The sequence below is a fragment of the Acromyrmex echinatior genome, chromosome 14, assembly GCF_024713525.1.
Source record: "Acromyrmex echinatior isolate Ae372 chromosome 14, ASM2471352v2, whole genome shotgun sequence".
Classification (NCBI taxonomy): Eukaryota; Metazoa; Arthropoda; class Insecta; order Hymenoptera; family Formicidae; genus Acromyrmex; species Acromyrmex echinatior.
The window spans coordinates 1,191,044-1,210,000 of record NC_141865.1 but is presented as its reverse complement, the minus strand read 5'-3'; the positions used below and the strand labels follow the sequence as shown (position 1 = coordinate 1,210,000).

General features: G+C 30.2%; 4 protein-coding genes across 17 annotated transcripts in view; 2 read left to right on the top strand and 2 right to left on the bottom strand.

Annotated features, from left to right (window-relative positions):
* The window catches only part of ALiX (programmed cell death 6-interacting protein-like protein AliX), an 8,271-nt gene extending 8,104 nt beyond the window's left edge, over nt 1-167 (top strand). The window contains exon 15 of the mRNA XM_011053684.2: nt 1-167. This exon is cut by the window's left edge and continues 221 nt beyond it. The gene's annotated coding sequence lies outside the window, so the exon portion shown is untranslated.
* A 2,980-nt stretch (nt 168-3,147) lies between these two features.
* Nucleotides 3,148-9,429, bottom strand: Moca-cyp (nuclear cyclophilin protein Moca-cyp). Of its 8 annotated transcripts, none has more exons than XM_011053685.2 (9): nt 9,027-9,429; nt 6,812-7,116; nt 6,621-6,708; nt 5,884-5,913; nt 5,605-5,750; nt 5,427-5,520; nt 5,118-5,367; nt 4,362-4,463; nt 3,148-3,932 (listed from the first exon to the last, which is right to left on the bottom strand). In XM_011053685.2, the coding sequence occupies exons 2-9, from the start codon at nt 7,092-7,094 to the stop codon at nt 3,249-3,251; spliced, it is 1,677 nt and encodes a 558-aa protein (XP_011051987.1). In that variant the 5' UTR covers nt 7,095-7,116; nt 9,027-9,429; the 3' UTR covers nt 3,148-3,248. The 8 variants fall into 8 exon arrangements, with proteins under 8 accessions (XP_011051987.1, XP_011051989.1, XP_011051990.1 ...); XM_011053687.2 differs by having other exon boundaries at nt 4,368-4,463; nt 9,027-9,428; XM_011053688.2 differs by lacking the exon at nt 9,027-9,429 and having other exon boundaries at nt 5,884-6,016; nt 6,812-6,953.
* Nucleotides 9,430-10,678: 1,249 nt separating this feature from the next.
* On the top strand, nt 10,679-13,776 carry LOC105144655 (eukaryotic translation initiation factor 4E homologous protein). Of its 2 annotated transcripts, XM_087413472.1 has the most exons (6): nt 10,679-10,941; nt 11,061-11,323; nt 12,463-12,547; nt 12,628-12,867; nt 13,335-13,487; nt 13,570-13,776. In XM_087413472.1, the coding sequence occupies exons 2-6, from the start codon at nt 11,307-11,309 to the stop codon at nt 13,726-13,728; spliced, it is 654 nt and encodes a 217-aa protein (XP_087269598.1). In that variant the 5' UTR covers nt 10,679-10,941; nt 11,061-11,306; the 3' UTR covers nt 13,729-13,776. The 2 variants fall into 2 exon arrangements, with proteins under 2 accessions (XP_087269598.1, XP_011051993.1); XM_011053691.2 differs by lacking the exon at nt 11,061-11,323 and having other exon boundaries at nt 10,683-10,941.
* LOC105144656 (motile sperm domain-containing protein 1) lies at nt 11,878-18,194 on the bottom strand. Of its 6 annotated transcripts, none has more exons than XM_087413473.1 (6): nt 18,103-18,194; nt 17,402-17,578; nt 17,156-17,319; nt 16,924-17,083; nt 16,458-16,601; nt 11,878-12,126 (listed from the first exon to the last, which is right to left on the bottom strand). In XM_087413473.1, exons 2-6 carry the CDS (start codon nt 17,544-17,546, stop codon nt 12,104-12,106), a joined length of 636 nt encoding a protein of 211 aa, XP_087269599.1. In that variant the 5' UTR covers nt 17,547-17,578; nt 18,103-18,194; the 3' UTR covers nt 11,878-12,103. The 6 variants fall into 6 exon arrangements, with proteins under 6 accessions (XP_087269599.1, XP_011051994.1, XP_011051999.1 ...); XM_011053692.2 differs by lacking the exon at nt 11,878-12,126 and adding an exon at nt 15,596-16,401; XM_011053697.2 differs by lacking the exon at nt 11,878-12,126 and adding an exon at nt 15,596-16,401 and having other exon boundaries at nt 16,458-16,571.
* Between the last annotated feature and the right edge of the window lie 763 nt (nt 18,195-18,957).

Below are 18,957 nucleotides of genomic sequence, written 5' to 3'. Positions count from 1 at the left end.
ACGTGTAATCCAAGGGAGTTTACGTTTACAATTATTACACGTTTCATCGGCATCGAATTCTTTATTCAATACAGATTGATCGTTGAAATTTGTTAAGCTTTAAGCGTCGCTTTATCAGTTTTGTAGAGGGCTTATTATCAATTTATAAATATATTTTGTAAAATAAAGTGAACCTATAGAAATTATTTCCACCTCTAGATAGCCTAGAAAAAAGTTTTAATGCGTCAATCAGCGACAATACAACTTTAAATGGCTTTACATACGTACAAACAGAGATACATGTCTGATAAAGATAAATTATATTATTAATATTAATATGATATGATAACTTAATACATGATGTGTACCATATGATACATGGATGTGATACGTATCATCATATAATATTGCGTATAATTGCATAAAATTATTCGGATATAAGATGCAAATTGAAAAAATAGCATTGTTACGATGTATATATACTTGGTAGTAATAAACAAAGCATCAAATCTATTTTTTCTAAATTTCAACGAGCATTAATCAAAAAGATGTTACAAATTTATGAATGTTTTTGTAGCAATATCGCTAATATTTTTAAAATGATTATATTCGATAAATAATGCACAGTATATATTCGAAACAATATTAATTAAAACAAGTACTTAAATTTACTGATATAGGAATAATGGATATTATTGTTAAATCTATTTAACAAAAATTAGTTTTTTATTATACGAAAACCACGTATAATAAGTAATTTATTTATTACAAATTTATACATATATATGTGTATTTATACATATAATGTGTGTGTGTGTGTGTGTGCATACATATATACACACACATATACACACAGGGTGTACAAAAATTCAATAAACCCATTAAATATCTTGAAAAATAAGCATTTTTGAGAAAAATTTCAGACAAAAGTTGTAAGGTTTAAAAAGATCTATTTACTGATCACATTTCTTTGACCAAGGTTGCGGTTGATTTGGACGCTTTCAGCGCTTTTCAGTACTTCTATTTTTATTTTACATCTAATACGATAAAGATAGAATGATGATTACAAGCGCTTAAATCCGAATCTACTAGATGTTTTAAGTTTTAAACCATAAGAAACTGACCAATTACAGCAGAATGCGAAAAGAATAATCGATTGTGATTCATCCATTTCTTATAGCTTAAAGCTTAAAAATTTATTGTAGATGGGCTAAAGCGTGTGAGCGTTCAAATCGACCGCAGTCTAATGACTTTGGCACACCAGCGCGATATTAATCGCTCGCGCTGATGTGTCAGAGTCATTAGTATTCAAACTCGCTTTTATGTATTCTATTTTGAAACGCGATCTGGTTGTAATGAGCTTTAAACGCTTGTTCCTAGAGGCAGATGTCATTAATTAAGAAGAAGACATCCGTTTGACTTTGAATGGTGTCGCTAAGGTCAGGTCAAGGTCAAATCAATTTTTTAAACTAAGGAACATCCTATTTTTGATGTCAGAATTTAATAGCTGATGTCAAGAGCTTTCCAAAACACTATAATAATTATTTTTTATCAAGTATTTTTCAAATTATAAAACTTGAAAGTTAGAGTACCGCCGATATTACCATTACTCAACATATCCAACCAAGCTAAAATCTCTTGAATGTTATCCATATGTTCTGAACAATAAAAACTGAAAAGCTATTAGATTCTTATAAAAAATAGTGTCCCATTAAAAAAAAAATCGATTTGATGATCTAACCTTGGCAACGCCATCCAAAGTCAAACATGTGTGATTAGTGAATGAATCTTTTTAAACCCTACAACTTTTGTCTGAAACATTTTTCAAAAATGTTTACTCTTCTCAAGATATTTAAAGGGCCCGAGACTTTTTGTACACTCTGTTTTGTACACCCTATATATAAATGCATACATGCATTTTAACAGAACAACTATGTGAATTCTAAAAAGAATTGATATTGAAAAGTTTTGGAGACTTCATACAGAAATATTTTTAAAAAATATTTACCAATACAATATACATATATATCCAACATAGAAAAGAAGATGTGAAAAATAGACATTCTCATAAAAGTATGTAAATGTTGTAGATAAACCTTATTGTACATTCCAATGATAAAGCATGTGCATCAATCACAAATATGTAATCGAAAGAAAAACGAGATATATTGCTCCAATATTATTATGGTATTATTAATTCGCATTTCGCAAATATGTTGGTGATTGTACATCGATAGTATTAGAATGCTCAGTAGCATTAGCGAGATATCCCAAATTGATTATCTAAAAGATATTTGCATGATTTTCAATATTTGGACGATTAGATAATGCAGTATTAATTATTTTATGCTTTAGTATTCAAATATAATTATAACAGTTAATTGTAATTGATGGGAATTATTTTTAATTAAAAATTACATCCCCACAATTATAATATATCCATATGAATAATGGGAAAAAAGTTCAGTTTCATAGCAATACATGATAAAGAGAGATTTGAGATTGGATTGGAATTTAATCACTCGGAAAAAAGAAAACCAATCTCAAATTTAATGAACTTTGCTGATTGATTAAATTACAATCCAATCTTCAATCTCACAGCGAATCATTCAGCAGATTGCACTAGTGCACACTCAGTGCGAACTTTTTCAATGCCACACATTCGGCTTATGAACTGTATCAGTCCATTTTGTCATATTCAGCAAATGAAAACTGACTTAGTATAGCTGAATTTATATTCGGGCTAACCAAATAAATGAACGAGTTCAAGAAGTGTTGCACTGACGTTTCCGACAGTGCAGTTTGGCATAGCACCGAAGTGGTTTTACACTTACATCATGTCAGGACAGCACCAAAGCAGAGTCAGTGCCGAATTCGCTGCCATTCTCTAATCTGATTACAGTTTTATTAAATCTATTTTTTATAGCTGAACTAGTGTCTTCTTGGGTCAAAAACTCGAGCAAGCGGACAAGAAGAAAAAGAAGAATTAGTATCACTCGTACTTAAAATAATAGACTTATATTTGATGTTTGGTGAGAGAAAAAAAAGTTCTAGTGCTGTTCATCAGTGCGGCGATTAAAAAACTCTATTGTGTAGATCGCAGAAACATATATATTATTGTATATGCTTATCTATGAAATATCTGATAATAAATACTGCATTATAAACTAATCGTTCAAATATTTATTTTTTAAATAAGTCACAAATTTTACTTTAATAGTATTTCATTGGTGTCAATAAGCGAAAAAAGAACGTGAAAACGACGCGGATTAATCTTTGGAGTGTCGACTACTGGAGCTGTTTGACTGTGAACGGCGTTTAAATTTCGCCTGGTTCGTGTCTGATACATTATCGTTCTTCTTATATTTATTTTTATTGTAACGAGAGTTGATATCATTGTCCTGATGGGAATTCGAATTATTCCGACGTCGATCATTGCGCTTATCATAGTGCCTGTTATCTCTTCCAGGTCTGTTGGTTCTGTAAGAATCTCGTCTTCGAGGAGAATAATTTCTCCGATTTCTTCTATCACGACTTGTTCTACGACCATAATCTCTCTCTCTGGATCTTCGACGATCTCTTGATCGAGAGCGTTCGCGTCTTCTGTTAGTATCTTTAGAATCACGCCGAGAATTTCTATCATTGTAAGAACGGTTAGCATCACGTTTAAATGACTTCTCATATTTGCTATGTTTAATCTCCTCCTTGTTCTGCATAATATCATTTCCTTCCGTGTTTCTCTTTACGTTATTATCTTGTGCGATTTTAGTCGTAACCGCTGGTTCGTCTACTTGATCGTTCTCTTTATTCTCTGTTAATTTCGTTGTGCATATATTGTTATCGAGATCTGGCAATTGATCATTTTCATCGGGATTCTCTACGAATCTTTTAATTCTGTCAATTTCACGTTGTTTAAACTCTTCTTCTTTTTTGAGACGCTCTTTTTCTATTTTCTACAATATGAAACAATGCATAAAACAATTACACATTTTTGACATATCGCTCATTTGCTACATAACTAAAAAATGATCCTTTGCTTATAGAAAAAGAACGGAAATACATATAAAGAAAAAAAGAACATACTTTAAACAAGAGAATACTCTTAGTCCACTTTAAAACAATTATAAAAATGGACGAAAGCTATTCTTATGACAGTGTTTCTCTTCACAGTAAATAATTATAAAAAGTGATAAAAGGCAAATGAAATTCAATGCACATGCGTAGCCTATTTTCATATGCCTCTATAATCAATTATTATACCAAAATTGCATTTCAAAATGAATATTATAAAATTTTAATGAGTCAAAAAATATTGAATTTTTTTTGAATTTTTTTTTTAGCAAACTTATTTTGTTGTAGTAAGTGAGCATATAAATACTAACATGTACCTGAAATTCATGCAATTTGATAGTACGATTTTGAGCTTGCTTCCAATGAGGTGGTGTCATACTTCTAGAACGACTTCGAGAAGGAGTATGATATCGCTGGAAATTTATATAAATGTCCACAACGTTAGTTAAAGTTAATAGCAAATAGACAAGAGCAAAAGACAAATCAGTTAAATTAATCTGACGCTGTATTCTTATCTATTCGTTTATATGCAATTTATGAATTGGACAACCGTAGTTTCTAAAGATTCTTGAGTTGTTACCATAGCCATATTGAATCGTGACGTCAGAAGTGAGAAATGATGCTGGCGCGTTAATTTTGATTCCGTGCTTTTTGTAAATAAAGACAATTTGGATAAAATGAAATGATGAGATCGTTTTAAAACAATTGTAAAAATGGACGAAGCTATTCTTATGCCCTTTAACAAGTAAATAATTATTGGATAAAATGAAAGTGAAGTGCTTTTATTCAATATGCATGCGTAGTCTATTTTCGCTTATATATATCTTTTATCATTTTTTATGATTATTTATCATAAAAATGATCGTCAAAGAAGAATAAGTATAGTTTTTGTTCATTTTTACAAATATTTTAAAGCAATCTTATCTCATTTTGTTTTATTCAAATTCTTTATTTACAAATGGCACGTAACAAAAATTAACGTGACATTTCTCGCTACTGACGTCATGATTCAATATGGCTGTGATGACTACTCAGGAGCCTCAATAACAATTTATATTATCACTTACGAATATTCCTCTACCCTTGAAAATACGACCAGTCTTTCTATGAGATCGTACACGATCTCTTCCATAATGCTGTCTAAATTCTTTCTGATTTGCATTATTGGTAGACCCTGCCCTATATAAAAATTTATTTGCTGGTACTTCTGGAATTTCGTCGGGATCAATTTTGGTTACGGATACTAATGGATGAGGTTTCCCATCGTCTTCCTCAGAATCCCGAATCTCACCTTCTTCTGACTTTGCTCTCTTTTTACTGAAACAAGGTAATGTGATTATTGCAATATTGAACATCCGGACGTACAGTTTACATACCTTTTCTTGCTCTTCTTTTTCTTCTTCGCTTTATCAGCATAAGAATCAGACTCTGAATCCGCCGAACTACTTTGCTTCGCTTCTCGTTTTTTTGCTGCAAATGTACACATGTTATGACATAGATATAATATATTTGACTCTCTATATTTGTATTTGAAAAAATGGAAAACGATTATACCTTTACTTTTGATCTTCAAAACTAATTCGCCACAGTTCACAACCTTAGCATCTTGTAATGGACGTGACATTCGGTCTACTGGAAGTCCTTCAATATGCGTAATGATCTCTTGCCCAGACACTACTTCTCCAAAAACCACATGGACACTGAAAATAAAAACATTTTCATATAGACAAACAAGCTTGTAAACAAAGCAGCTTGGATTATTTTTAACAAGTTAAAACATTAGTTTAATATTCAGTTAAAACAGAATATCTCAGAATCAATATGTATACTCACTTGTCGAGGTGAGGCGCTGGTTGTGTTGTACTACAACAACAAAATATGATTAAGGGGATGAGAGATGAACAGAAAGAGCCAGAGCTTTCATTGGTCATTGTGTTGTAGTAGTGATGTGCAGACCCCCTCACGACTACGCAAAAACATCGCTAAGTTATTCATTCCTCCAGAATGATTCTTATTCCTATGTTTTTTTCAACATTTGCCGTGAGTTCGCCGCCGTAAATATTATGGGAGTAATATTGTACATTCGTGTAAAATTAAAACTTGCTTTTACCATGAAATTAAATTTGTTGATCATGTATATTTGGAACATATGATATAATTGGAAATTGGCCTCATATTGCTTGAATTTCCCACATTTATATGTACTTAGTAAAAAAATTTTTGGAAAATGTGACTAAATATAAATGTTATTAACTTTATTTACCATGATTTACATAAAACGCCCAATTATTAATAGAGAGAAGGCAAATTCAGAAAATTATTCTCTAAAAAGAAATCTATTAATACAAGGAAAACATATAATAATCATGTTGTAATATCTTGCTTGCTAAAAATACTTGTAAGATTTTGCCATATATATAACAACATAATGTGTATAATATTTACCTTAGTTTCAATTTACCTTTGTAATATATATATTATTAAACTTACAGATTGTAAAATTTATACATGCATACATGTATCACTAATTTTATAGAGAATAACTTTACATATTATCTTAATGTACTTACATGAAAAATTGTGAACCATTGGTATCTCTACCACGATTCGCCATTGATAACAAGAAAGGCTTGTTATGTTTCATAATAAAGTTTTCATCTGTAAAAAGAATCAATGATTATTAAGAAGGCAGATTTCCATTTTTTCTCTTTAAATTAATATACTAAATGAAGATTTTGTAACTAAAATCTTATATATTTACCTCCAAATGTACCACCATAAATCGACTCGCCACCTGTTCCATTGCCTATCGAGAAATCTCCTCCTTGAATCATAAAATCTTTTACGACCCGATGAAAAACGATGCCTTTGTAATGCAACGGTTTGTTTGTCGTATTCCCAAGTCCTTTTTCTCCAGTACATAACGCTCGAAAATTCTCGCATGTTATGGGACAAGTGTCTGAAAATAGCTCAAAGACTATTCTGCCCATAGGCAGTCCACCGACCTCAACGTCAAAGAATACTCTTGTATTAACGTTAACCATGGTGTAAGGGTCTCTGAATTATCTGTAAGTATGTCAAGAGAAATGAGCAATAAGCATCAAATTACATTACAAAATTGTGTAAATATTAAAGATTATGGTTTTAAATGTGTATGCATGTGATATATGTGTACACGTGTTATTTAGATTCATGTGATAAAAAGATCTCTAATAAATATATATATAAGATATAATAAATTATATAATACAAGATCCTGTGACATGTCATGATTACATCTTGGTACATGTATTTTGCACTCTCAGACTTTCGCTCTTTTTTTATTACAAAGCACTTTCATTCCAAAGAAATATTAATATCAAGCTCGATAATCGCAAAGCAATACAAATAAAAGAAAGCTCAAATATGAGCAAATAATTATTTGATGTTTGACTTTTCTTTTATTTTTGTTACTTTCATTTCATGTCACTGCTATTTCCATTTCACATTCTGAACATCTTTTTTCATACATATAGCAATCAGCCTCACACATCTTACTTTTCGCTGTAAATATCTGCCTTTTATGCCTACTCATTTTCTCGTTATTAACACTTTAATTTTTTGACATTGAGTTTAATAAATCTAATGTACTATTTTACTTTATTGTTTTTCAAATATCTTAATAATAATTTTTAATTCTTTTAAATATAATTTTTAATTCTTCTTTAAGATTAGCCTTAATTCCCATTCCACCAATAAAAGATTAACTTTAATCTCAGTTTAATTTATTATATCTTTTTCAAATTCTTAGAATTAGAAGAAGGTAAAGAGTAAATTTAATCAAAATTAAAATTGTCTTACATTAGTGGAGCTTACTTTAAATGCTTATTAAAATCACTCTGATATTCATTTTTACCAATATAGATTAACTTTAATCTCGATTTAATTTACTTGTTATTAATTGTTTTATAATTTTATTGTTATCTTCCTAATTTTTAGAACTATAAAAAAAAGTAAAAAGTAAATTAAATCAAGATTAAAATTAATAGAAATAGTCATTAATAAAAGTTATTCACAAGTGAGAGATACTTGTGAATTTTAAATATAACTCAAATGTGTACATATAAATAATATGGTAGTTAATTATGTAATTATGTAATGAATCTTATACAATGTATCATATAGTGTATTTGATAACAAATTTGATTGAATGTAGTGCATATTAAAGACATCATACACAAATTGATGTAATAATGTGTATTTAATATAAATATAAAATCAAGTATTTCATATAAATATAAAATCATGAGGTTTTTAATTTCATATTTTATTGTGCAGTTAAATAAAACCTACATAATTCGTAATGTTTGCATTTTACTTTTATATTTAGATTAAATCAATGTACAATGGCTACGTTTACATCGTGTGCTTAGCCTGCAACCTATATCAGCATGATCTAAATATGATTCTGTCAATTTTTAAATCTGTTTCGATGTAAATGATTGGTAAATAGACCTAGTTTGGATTCTGATATAAGTTGGATCGCTATCAAGTCGTTGGATGTAAACGTAGTCAATGATTTTAATATAACCAATGCATCCAACAGAATTCATTATAATTAAATTTATATTATACTGAATTAATATGCATTAAAAAGACTGTTTTATATAAATTATCTAAATGTAATGGCATAATATTCAACTTTGACGATGAAATAATAGATGCATGTTCTATTAAATAATGTGTATTAAATATCATTATTGGATATTTAATTAATTCACAGATGATCCTATCTGGAATGACTCCGCGATTTCATTTCATACGTCGAGAATGGTGTGTCATTCTCCTTCGTACGAATCATTTCAAACGTGAAAACGTGACAATGGGAGGAAGCAAGAAACGATAATAACTATCGATTACACGCGCACATCCGTGGAAATCTTGAAAAAGTTGGATAGAAAGGTTAAAGGCTAGTGAGAATTGCATAGTGAGCTTACCTCCAGAATACTTAAGATTAATTGAACTGTCCACGATTCAATCAAATTTGTGGAATGTACTCGGCGTCATCAATTATCCCAACATGTGATTCAATCACATTCAATTCTCTCTGAACTGAGAGTGCCTGAAAGAAAATCCGGATTATTCCAGACTCGCTGCTCAAAGAGATCCGTTGAGAAGTTCGATCAAAAAATGGCTAATGCATTAACTATTTAACTGTTAACAGATTAAAGGTATATTTTTAAAGGTTCTTGGATATCTATCCAGCGATGCCAACTGATGCCAACGAATACGCCATGGTGAAAGGGATAATATGGTGGCTGTGGTCGATTTGGACGCTCACGCGCTTTAAACGCTTGTAATCATCATTCTGTCTTTATCGTTTATTAGACGTAAAATAAGAATAGAACTACTGAAAGCGCTGAAAGCATCTAAATCGATCGCAGCCAGTATGTGCACTCATAATTCCTTCTTAGTTAATGGCTCTTGCCTTCATGAAGTATGCGGAGACAATATGACCAGAGGATCGATTGTGTATCTCGAAACTCTAAATGGCTGCGTTCAGCGAACTCAACAATTGAGCACTTGCTGCTATTATATATTCTTCTAGATCTAAAATGCTGATTGGATGAAAAGAATACACTAATAACAGCGAGCGCTCACTCAACTGTTGAGTCCACTGCAAGCAGCCAATGATAAAAGTGATTTACTCTCTCATTTGATTGGATATTTTTCATCATAGTGGAAACGTGACATTGGCTTAGTTTCCACCGAGGGTTTAATCCGGATCAGAATGTAAGAACCAATCAATTACAGTCGAGCATTCTCCTGTCGTTTGACTGTAACAGGGGAATATTCGGTGGCTATGTGTCGATGGCTGTGTATAGTATTTCTAACCCATGAAGATAGTGCATGGGGTGTGAGAACAGTCTTTTTACTGTCTAGGCTGCGACTTCTAGGCATTTAGGCCTCCAAACAGGCTTAGCCGTCTCGAACTAATAAGCACTATTGTCTATACACTTCACATGACAGATTTTCTAACCTCAATAGTTGCCAACTATTAAGCGGGAAGCACAGACTCTCGTCATGAGACATGTGAAGCATAAGAAAATCAACCAATCAGAATCCTTTATTTCACGGAAAAGAAAAAAATAAAGGACTTTTATTGATTCATTTTTTTATGCCTCATATATTATGCATAAGAAATTTAACCAATCTGAGTTCTTTATTTCATAGAATGGGAAGAAACAAAGGACGTTGATTGGTATATTTTCTTATGTATTACATGTTATGTGTTATGCAAGAGTTTGTGCTCCCCGCTTTACGTTCAATATCTCGCTTTGTAAGGTAATCCCGAATTTTTTTTGCCAGATTCTTTCATTTTATGCAAAAACGCATCGAACGAGCCTAATTTCATCGAAATCGGAGGTGAGGTAGCTATTCTGAAGACTTATCTAAAATTTATCAATATGATTGGTTTATATATTTAGCCAATGGCTGCGTTCAACAGACTCTACAGTTGAGTAAGCGCTCGCAGCCATTGATGTATTCTTCCCGATCTAAAATGCTGATTGGATGATCTAAAACCTAAGGTTTTACCTTAGGTCTGTTCTTTTTAAAGTTCTTGCAAAGTTCATCTATTCTCTTTTTCTCTTTAACGGCGAGAGAAAAAGAAAGATGAACCATGCAAGAACTTTAGCTAAAAAGAACAGGCCTCGTATTAATTCTACCATGGTGCTGCCGGTGCTAAACGATCAACAGTTTACTGAAAACACTACAGGTGTGAAAGTTGATGTGCCAGTGAACAGACAAAAAGTTTTACGGAGCTTTGTTATACTCGTACACGATTTAATATTCCTTTGGAGCACGCATTTTTGTCCCGGTAGTCGCAAGCATGTCCAATAAGTTCGAAACGTAAGTGCTTTTATCGCGGACGGGTTTTTTTTTTCGAGGTTAGACGCGCGTCGAGTGCTGCTCTTTTCTAATACCTTTAACTTTAGTCTCGGTTTAATTTACTTTTTATTTTCTTCTAGTTTTAAGAATTAAAAAAGATAAAAATTAAACCGAATCTAATTAGAATCTAATTGGACCTGTACTGCATATAATAGAACATCGTACGGTCCGGATAAATGTTCCTATCTGTTGCATTCTGATCTGAAATTTCAATTTCAACTCTCGACGATGAAAAGGACGGGATAACCAATATTGATTAGAATTTATGGTTTCTCTTATGAGCCAATGATTCGTTTTATCTTAACAAACAATTATCTTGTTGTGTGATGCCTATTTTGTTAACGTAAATATTATTGATTTCTCTTATTGTTTGATAATAGGAAAGAAAGATTAGATCAGGAACGGTGATTTATATAGAAATAGAGTATTTCTGCCAATTAAAGATTTTTTTTCGAAAAATGTTCTGAATAGTGCAATAAGTTAGAATGAAACTAGACCTGTTCTTTTTAGCTAAACTTTTTGCACAGTTTATGTTTCTTTTTTTTCCATAATAAATATTGAAAAGAAAAAGAATAATTGTATGCAAAAAAGATAAATTATGCAAGAAATTTAATTAAAAAGAATAGGTCTTATATTTGTTGCATCATTTTATAACATTTTTTTGAAAAAATATCTTAAAGTTAATCAACATTTATTGAAGTCATCCTTATTAATCCTCCAGAGCTGATAGTAGGCCTATTGAAGACACTTAATATATTCTTTGTTACATTTATAAATTAATTGAATAAATTAAAAAAATTAAGATCTATTAAACAAAAGTCAATACTCATGCTTATAAAAGATGTTAGTATATTAATACTAATAAATTTGAAAATGATAATAAATAGTTATCTGTAATAAGTAGTAAGTTTTGACTTCATTCATTTTCTCATTCTTCATTAGCTACATTAAAATAACATAAAATTATAAATTACATCAAGAGTTAATAATACTAGAATTAAAGCCATCTCTTCTGTAGCTAATAGGTTCTATATCATTGTCTAATATATTGTTTCTTTCTTACCTAGGATTTTCGCTCTGTCTTTGCTTTTTATCACTCATTTTTCTCATCATATTCCGATAATCATTTATCATTAAGTTTGTCATCTATATAAAACACATTATATTAATTAAAAATCAGTATTCTACTTTAACTTACAAAAATTTAAGAGCTTGCAATAAATATATATAGATACCAGTTAAATAATAAAATTCACAAAATTAAAAATTGCAAATCCATCTGACTTTATTGTTTAAACACATGGAATTAAATTTATGCTAGCTAAAAGGCATTAATTAATTAAGTATAATTTAATATAGGTTTTCACAGACCCAACATCAATAACTGCGCTACAGATTTTGACATCAGTTTTGGAAGATTAATATGTAACAAATGCTTGAGGTATTTGATTTCTGTTATGTTTGACTTACAAATTATGACAGCACTTACAGGTTGAAAGGCACAGAAGACAGCGGAGATGAAGAGTCTCAATCAAAGGATAATCAAAAGGCAGAAAAGAGTCCATTAGTGAGTAGAACAGAGATCTTGTTAATGGTGGAAGTACATTAGCATTAATAAAAATCTGAAGATCAATATTTTATTAACAGCCTTCAATAGAGATAAGTCCAAATGAGCATAAATTACAATATGCTTATGCACTGTGGTACAGCCGGCGTAGTCCTGGCAAGACTAATATACAGAGTTATGACCAAAATTTAAAATTGGTCGGCAGATTTGCAAGCGTAGAGCAGTTCTGGGGTCTTTACAGTCATTTAGTACGACCATCAGATCTTACGACACACACAGACTTCCATCTTTTCAAAGTTGGTATAAAACCCATGTGGGAGGTAAGCATTGTCTTTTCCTTTTTATAGTGAGTGCAAAAAGTATTCATACAGATGAGATATCTTAAAAATCTTTATTTTTTAAAAATAAATATTAATTAGCAATTCATTAACAAACCTTAAAATAAATTACCTATCTTAAAATTATTTTACCTAAAAATAAATAATAATTAAAATATATTATTTGAATGATGAAAATGAAAAAGTGTATTATTGTGGATGCACAAAAAGTATCTATACAGTTGAAAAATTTAGATCATTCTAAAGAAGAAAAAGTTCTAAGATTCTGAATACTGTTATTTTCGTTAAGTTTTTTTGTTTATATTAGAATAATATATTCATTTGTTAATAAATTGCTAGTTTATTTTCTACAAATTAAGCTTTTTTTTTATAAAAATCTCTGCAAGAATTCTTTTTGCATTCACTGTGTTTATTGCATACATATTATGTATCAGTTTTCTTCTTTCTAGGACGAAGCGAATCAAAAAGGTGGCAAGTGGATAGTGAGATTACGAAAAGGTTTAGTTTCTAGATGTTGGGAAAATCTTATATTGGCAATATTAGGAGAACAATTTATGGTAGGAGAAGAAATCTGTGGTGCCGTTGTATCTATAAGATTTCAGGTGAGTGAGAGATTATACCTATTTTCAGTTTACATAAAATATAAGAACTTTTTTTTATTGAATAAATTGGTTAATTTGATAGGAGGATATAATATGTGTATGGAATAAAACAGCGTCAGATGTGACGATAACAGCACGAATTAGAGATACTTTGAGAAGAGTATTACATCTTCCACCTACCGCCACTATGGAATATAAAACCCACAACGACAGTTTGAAGAATGTACATCGAAATCTCTAAAGCTGTATAATTTTGAGAACGAGGCATATTAAAACTTCCCTGACAGACTTAAGGTAATTTAAACAATTCATTGAAAATCATCCAAAGAGAAATTTTTCTTTTATCTAATCATGTTACGTTTTTCTGAAAATACAGCCGATTCTTATTATACTTCTCTGAAAAGATCACGTATCTGATAAGAAAAAAGTAAAAAAGACGTGAAATATTGGGAAACATCCATTTGATGATACACTTCAATCATAAGTATCTGTGTTGTAACTTATGTAAATAATGACTACACGTCAAAATAAATAAATAAACGTCTTGATTTCCATGATGTTCAATATGAGGAAAAAATTTATGGCTGTGTATCCTGTGATTAGATGAATATGTATTGCGCCTCTGTCCAGTTTTGCGAAAATAGGTTTCTCGAAATGATTGTTGCCTATGTTAATATTAATTCTAGAAAATTAATAAATGTTAATAACCAGGTATTAATAAGAGCATTAATACATCACGGTAGTTGGAGTATTTAATATAATACATTGTTGACAATTTCATGTTAGATTAAATACAAACCGATTGATGTGTGAATTAAGGATTAACATCCACATTTTCTCTCACATAATCTTTGTTTCTTCTTAAAAGAATTATTAAAACCTATAAAGATGAGCTTCCTTCAAATTCTAACAAAAATGTTGTACAAGATTCAATATAATAACTGTGATACAATTTGTGAGGTAAACGGACATTTATTAAAAACGAGAGAATTAATGAACACAAAAATCACATAAATAAAAAAACTTCCAACTAATCGTTGACTCATCACCCAACATACGTTGGAACACAATCATGAATTTGAATGGGAAAATATTGTGATATTACATAGAGAAAGATTTGAGCAAAAATTCATTTCGGAAATATTAAACATTCAATTACAAATTAATAGTTTAAACGTATAATCGGATACGGAGTTTCTGCACTATTCATTAGCATTACAGAGAAATTTAAATAGGGACATTAAGTATTCACCTTAATTGTGTTTTGCAAAATTGACATTACAATAGTTTGTCTAATAATTTATGTATTACTTTGAACTGACATGGCTCCTGGATTAAATTTGACAGTTCACATTCATCACATGTTTGACTTTCATCAAGATATTTCAGCCGATATTTCTATATATTTCATGTTAGATTAAGATTTTACACTGACATGTTGCATATGGAATTACTGGTTGTGATCTAGGCAGAGGATGAATTGAAAAATATAAACTTATATAATTTCACCACAATTTAAGTAAATTTGTACATTATTGTACTCTTTAATAGTCACTTGATTAAGCAGCAAAGAGACAAAATGACAGTTTTCAACTGTACAGTAGGGAGAAACTCATTCTCTGTCAGATTTAGAAATTCAATTCCAATAACTGACCAAGAAATTTTATGTATCGATATATTGAAAGAAAATTAATTGTACTCAACATTACTGGAAATGATTTGAAAGAAACTGAACATTCACATCAATCAATTTGTATTTAATCTAATGTGAAATTGTCAACAATATATTATATTAATTGCACTCACTCCAATTACCGCGATGTATTAATGCTCTCATTGACTGATTATTAATATTTATTAGTTTTCGTTTAAATCTGAAAAGAGCTCTATTAAAAAACTTAATATCATTTATTAATTTTAGAGTTTCTATATGTAAAAAAAAAACCAGAGGATACATTCAATCTATTTCTTCAGTTCAAATATCGGAGATAATTTAATTGGAATTTTTGTTATTTTATTGTGAATTAATTTCATTATCAAATCATGCATGTGACATGACATTAGTAAACGAGACTGTAAAGGATAATAAAAGATGGATAAAATGATAATTGTCCATCGTAGGTATTTTTAATATTTAAATTTCAATCCGTCTTTATATACAGGAAGACCCTCTTATTTAGCTGTACATGAGATCATGGCAATATATTAGAATATATAAAATGATTATATTATGAATGGCGAGATATATCACAATATATATATATATATATATATATATATATATATATATATATATATATATATTATATATATTATATATATGATTATATGTACAACATTAAAAGATGAAAAGTTAAGCTAGTGATGCAAACATTAACAGTATTTTTATGTTATCTCATCATATTACGTCATTTATAAAAGACATATACAATTTTCCTTCGGTATATATACATAATTGCTTGATTTAAATAATGAATTTACATTAGTTTTCCAGTAGGCCTGGAAATTTATAATTCACGAGCCAGAATATCTCTTATCATACGTTTAAAGACCACCTCACTTTAAAATAAGACTATTTTTATGTAAAATATGACATAAGTAATTAATGTTTTTTTATGTCATATATCTTTAAACAATATATATGTAATATAAATATTTATCGTTATTTATATATATATATATATATATTTATAAAATTATAATTATAAAAACAAATCCTATCTTAGTCAATACAATGTTGAAATTTATCATTCATAGACTAGAATCAAGTACATTTTGTAAGAAAGGAGGCCTAATGTAATAAAGTCTTGTGATAATTGTGCTTTTATCCTAGGAACCTCTATCCTGTGTATAAAGTTGTCAATTGTATAAAACTTTAATAATTATAGTCCTAAAACGATATTCGCAACCATACCTACAAAAAAATTCTTATAGTTCTATATACATTTATCTGTATAATTACATACGTACCTAATACAAATGAGAATATTAATTTGAAATTCACAGAGAGATGCAAATAATCAGGCATTCTGCAATTTTGTTCTCCCTCAGTGGGTAGAAGCAATCCAATTATACATATAATTCCTGCAATAAGGGCTACATAATTCGTACCTCCTAAAATATAATTTGTAGCTATTAACGTATTGTGTTAATTTGTTTAAAAATAATTGTTTCATTACTATATAAATATGATCAATAAAGAATTTATTTTTTATTTATATGTAACGAGCTCTCGTGTGTGCACATGCGCGCGCGCGCGCACACACACACACACACACACACACACATTAATATACTATTTAAATTTTGCAGATGTAAATCATTTTGCAATATAGAAATACAAATTTTCATTTTATTTTTTCTATATCAAATAAAATTCACAATTTATCGAAAAAATTCAAGCTTAGTTAAAACGAATCTTCAAATATTTACTTACTGTCTACTGCTTTATTTCGGCCTATGAGTGCATAGGATTCTTGTTGCCTATTTTCATTTATTGGAAGTTGTTGAAACACATCTGGATCTGGTGTTGTTCTCCCAGCTGTATCTACTGTTCCAGGGAGAAGTTTAGCTTCTACGTCTCTTTTTCCAATTATCTAGTAAAATTGATAGAATTTAGAGCTGGAACGAGTGTCTCTGTCAATCATTAGTGTTATAAATTATATTACCTGCTTACTAGGATATTCGTGCATGTGTATCCTGAATTTATCAATTACATTGCAGTTATTTGTCAAGATTGCTGTATGTCTGACAACAATATCAACGCAAGAACTAGCTTTTATTATACCTTCTGGATCAACCACTTGATATTTGTATGGTGCAGTACATAATACTAAATCAAAGAATTTATTATACGGACATAAGGTCAAAATTAAAGATTCTTTTGTCAACAGAAGAAGAAAACAAAGAGTCACCTCTGAATTTTACAGGGAATTCATATGGGTTATACAAAGTTAACACTTGCTTGTGGGTGGACTGGTCGTCCAAGTAGAATGTAATACTTTGTGGAAACACAAAGATTGGCAATTTTCGAGGAGTAGCTGCTGACGTCAATGACATTGTTCCTTCTCAATCTTAATCTATCCATATACCTGCAAGATACAATGCACGATATTTTATACATGAATATTTGTAGCTTAATTTATATATTTTTCGGCACTTTTCTTGAGTACAAAATTGTATAATTATCGAAGCTACTTATTAAACATGTTATTAATTCTTTATAACTTGACCTTGTGTGAAACTCACGCATTGTGAATTTTACATGGAATCAAGTTAAAAAATTAATATTTCATAATTACAATAAGTTATAATTGCAAAACAAGTTACAGAATCGCGGCTAAATGCAACCCGTTAATTTACACACTCAGAATTAAATACACGATAAGAAATTGCATCAATTTCTTGATTTTCGCGACTCATTCAAAGAGAAAGCGATATCGGTTAGTTGTTAATCAAAAACTAAAAGTTGCGACGAGTGATGGAATTATGCGATTTGTGTATAGAAATGAGCAATCCGGTCGCCTCATTGGATCAGACTTCACACCACTTCACGCCGCGCTGAATAGAAATGTGCAGAAATATGAAATAAATATATATATGGTAAAATATTTACAAACAATTGAGTATCTCATGATCCCATACATCGCTACAAGTGCTGCAACCATAGACATCTACTATAACTAGATAGCTAACTGGGCTTTAGCCAATAGCAGACAAAAGGCAAGAAGATGGCCGTTCCCGCTACTTTATAAATTATGCCCTACGGTAATTATTTAGAATACATCAAAATTTTAATAAAAATGTACTTATTCGACGCGTTTTCACTTAAAACGAAAGAATCTGACAGAAAAATACGGCCTCGTAAATAAAATTATTAAGCGTTAAAGTTTGAGACTTTAGAGATTAATATTCCACCAATATAAATTAACTTTAATCGGTTTTCAACTTACTCTTTGTCTTTTTCTAGTCTCTAGTTTCTCTGTCTAGTTCTAAAAATTGGAAAAAGATGAAGAATAAGAGTGCAGTCGAGTTGCCGCTATAAATGCTCCGAAGCATCTTTTGATTGGTCAATTAGTAAAATTCTTACTTCCGATTGGTTAATCAAATGCTTCGAAGCATTCGTAGTGGTAACTCTACCACATCCTAAATTGAACCGAGATTAAAATTAATCTACATTGGTGGAAACAAGCATAAGATAGCTATCATCCCAACTCGATCAGCGCTATGTATACTGTATATGTTCTGCTTTAATTCATTATCAATGTATAGAGAATTTGTGTTTAAAACGATGAATTGTTTTTAAAGCAGTGAATTTGTGTTTGTAAAACAAAAAATTTGTATAATCAGTGTAATTAAAGCAGAACGTATACATATAAACGCTATATCGAGTCTAAGGCCCGTATTCATAATCCGTTCTTAAACTCGACGTCCACAATGCTTGAAATCAATCCGAGGAGATCGATTTTGT

Coding starts and splice junctions, on each gene's coding strand:
- Moca-cyp (XM_011053685.2), bottom strand. CDS start 7,094: ATGGTTAACGTTAATACAAGAGTATTCTTTGACGTTGAGGTCGGTGGA. Junction 5,521..5,604: donor TTTGAAGATCAAAAGTAAAG/GTATAATCGTTT, acceptor GTACATTTGCAG/CAAAAAAACGAGAAGCGAAG. Junction 5,368..5,426: donor AAAAAGAAGAGCAAGAAAAG/GTATGTAAACTG, acceptor ACCTTGTTTCAG/TAAAAAGAGAGCAAAGTCAG.
- LOC105144655 (XM_011053691.2), top strand. CDS start 10,922: ATGTCCAATAAGTTCGAAAC. Junction 10,942..12,462: donor ATGTCCAATAAGTTCGAAAC/GTAAGTGCTTTT, acceptor AAATTATGACAG/CACTTACAGGTTGAAAGGCA. Junction 13,488..13,569: donor TTGTATCTATAAGATTTCAG/GTGAGTGAGAGA, acceptor TTAATTTGATAG/GAGGATATAATATGTGTATG.
- LOC105144656 (XM_011053692.2), bottom strand. CDS start 17,546: ATGTCATTGACGTCAGCAGCTACTCCTCGAAAATTGCCAATCTTTGTG. Junction 17,320..17,401: donor ATTCCCTGTAAAATTCAGAG/GTGACTCTTTGT, acceptor TCTTTGATTTAG/TATTATGTACTGCACCATAC. Junction 16,602..16,923: donor CCGAAATAAAGCAGTAGACA/GTAAGTAAATAT, acceptor ATTATATTTTAG/GAGGTACGAATTATGTAGCC.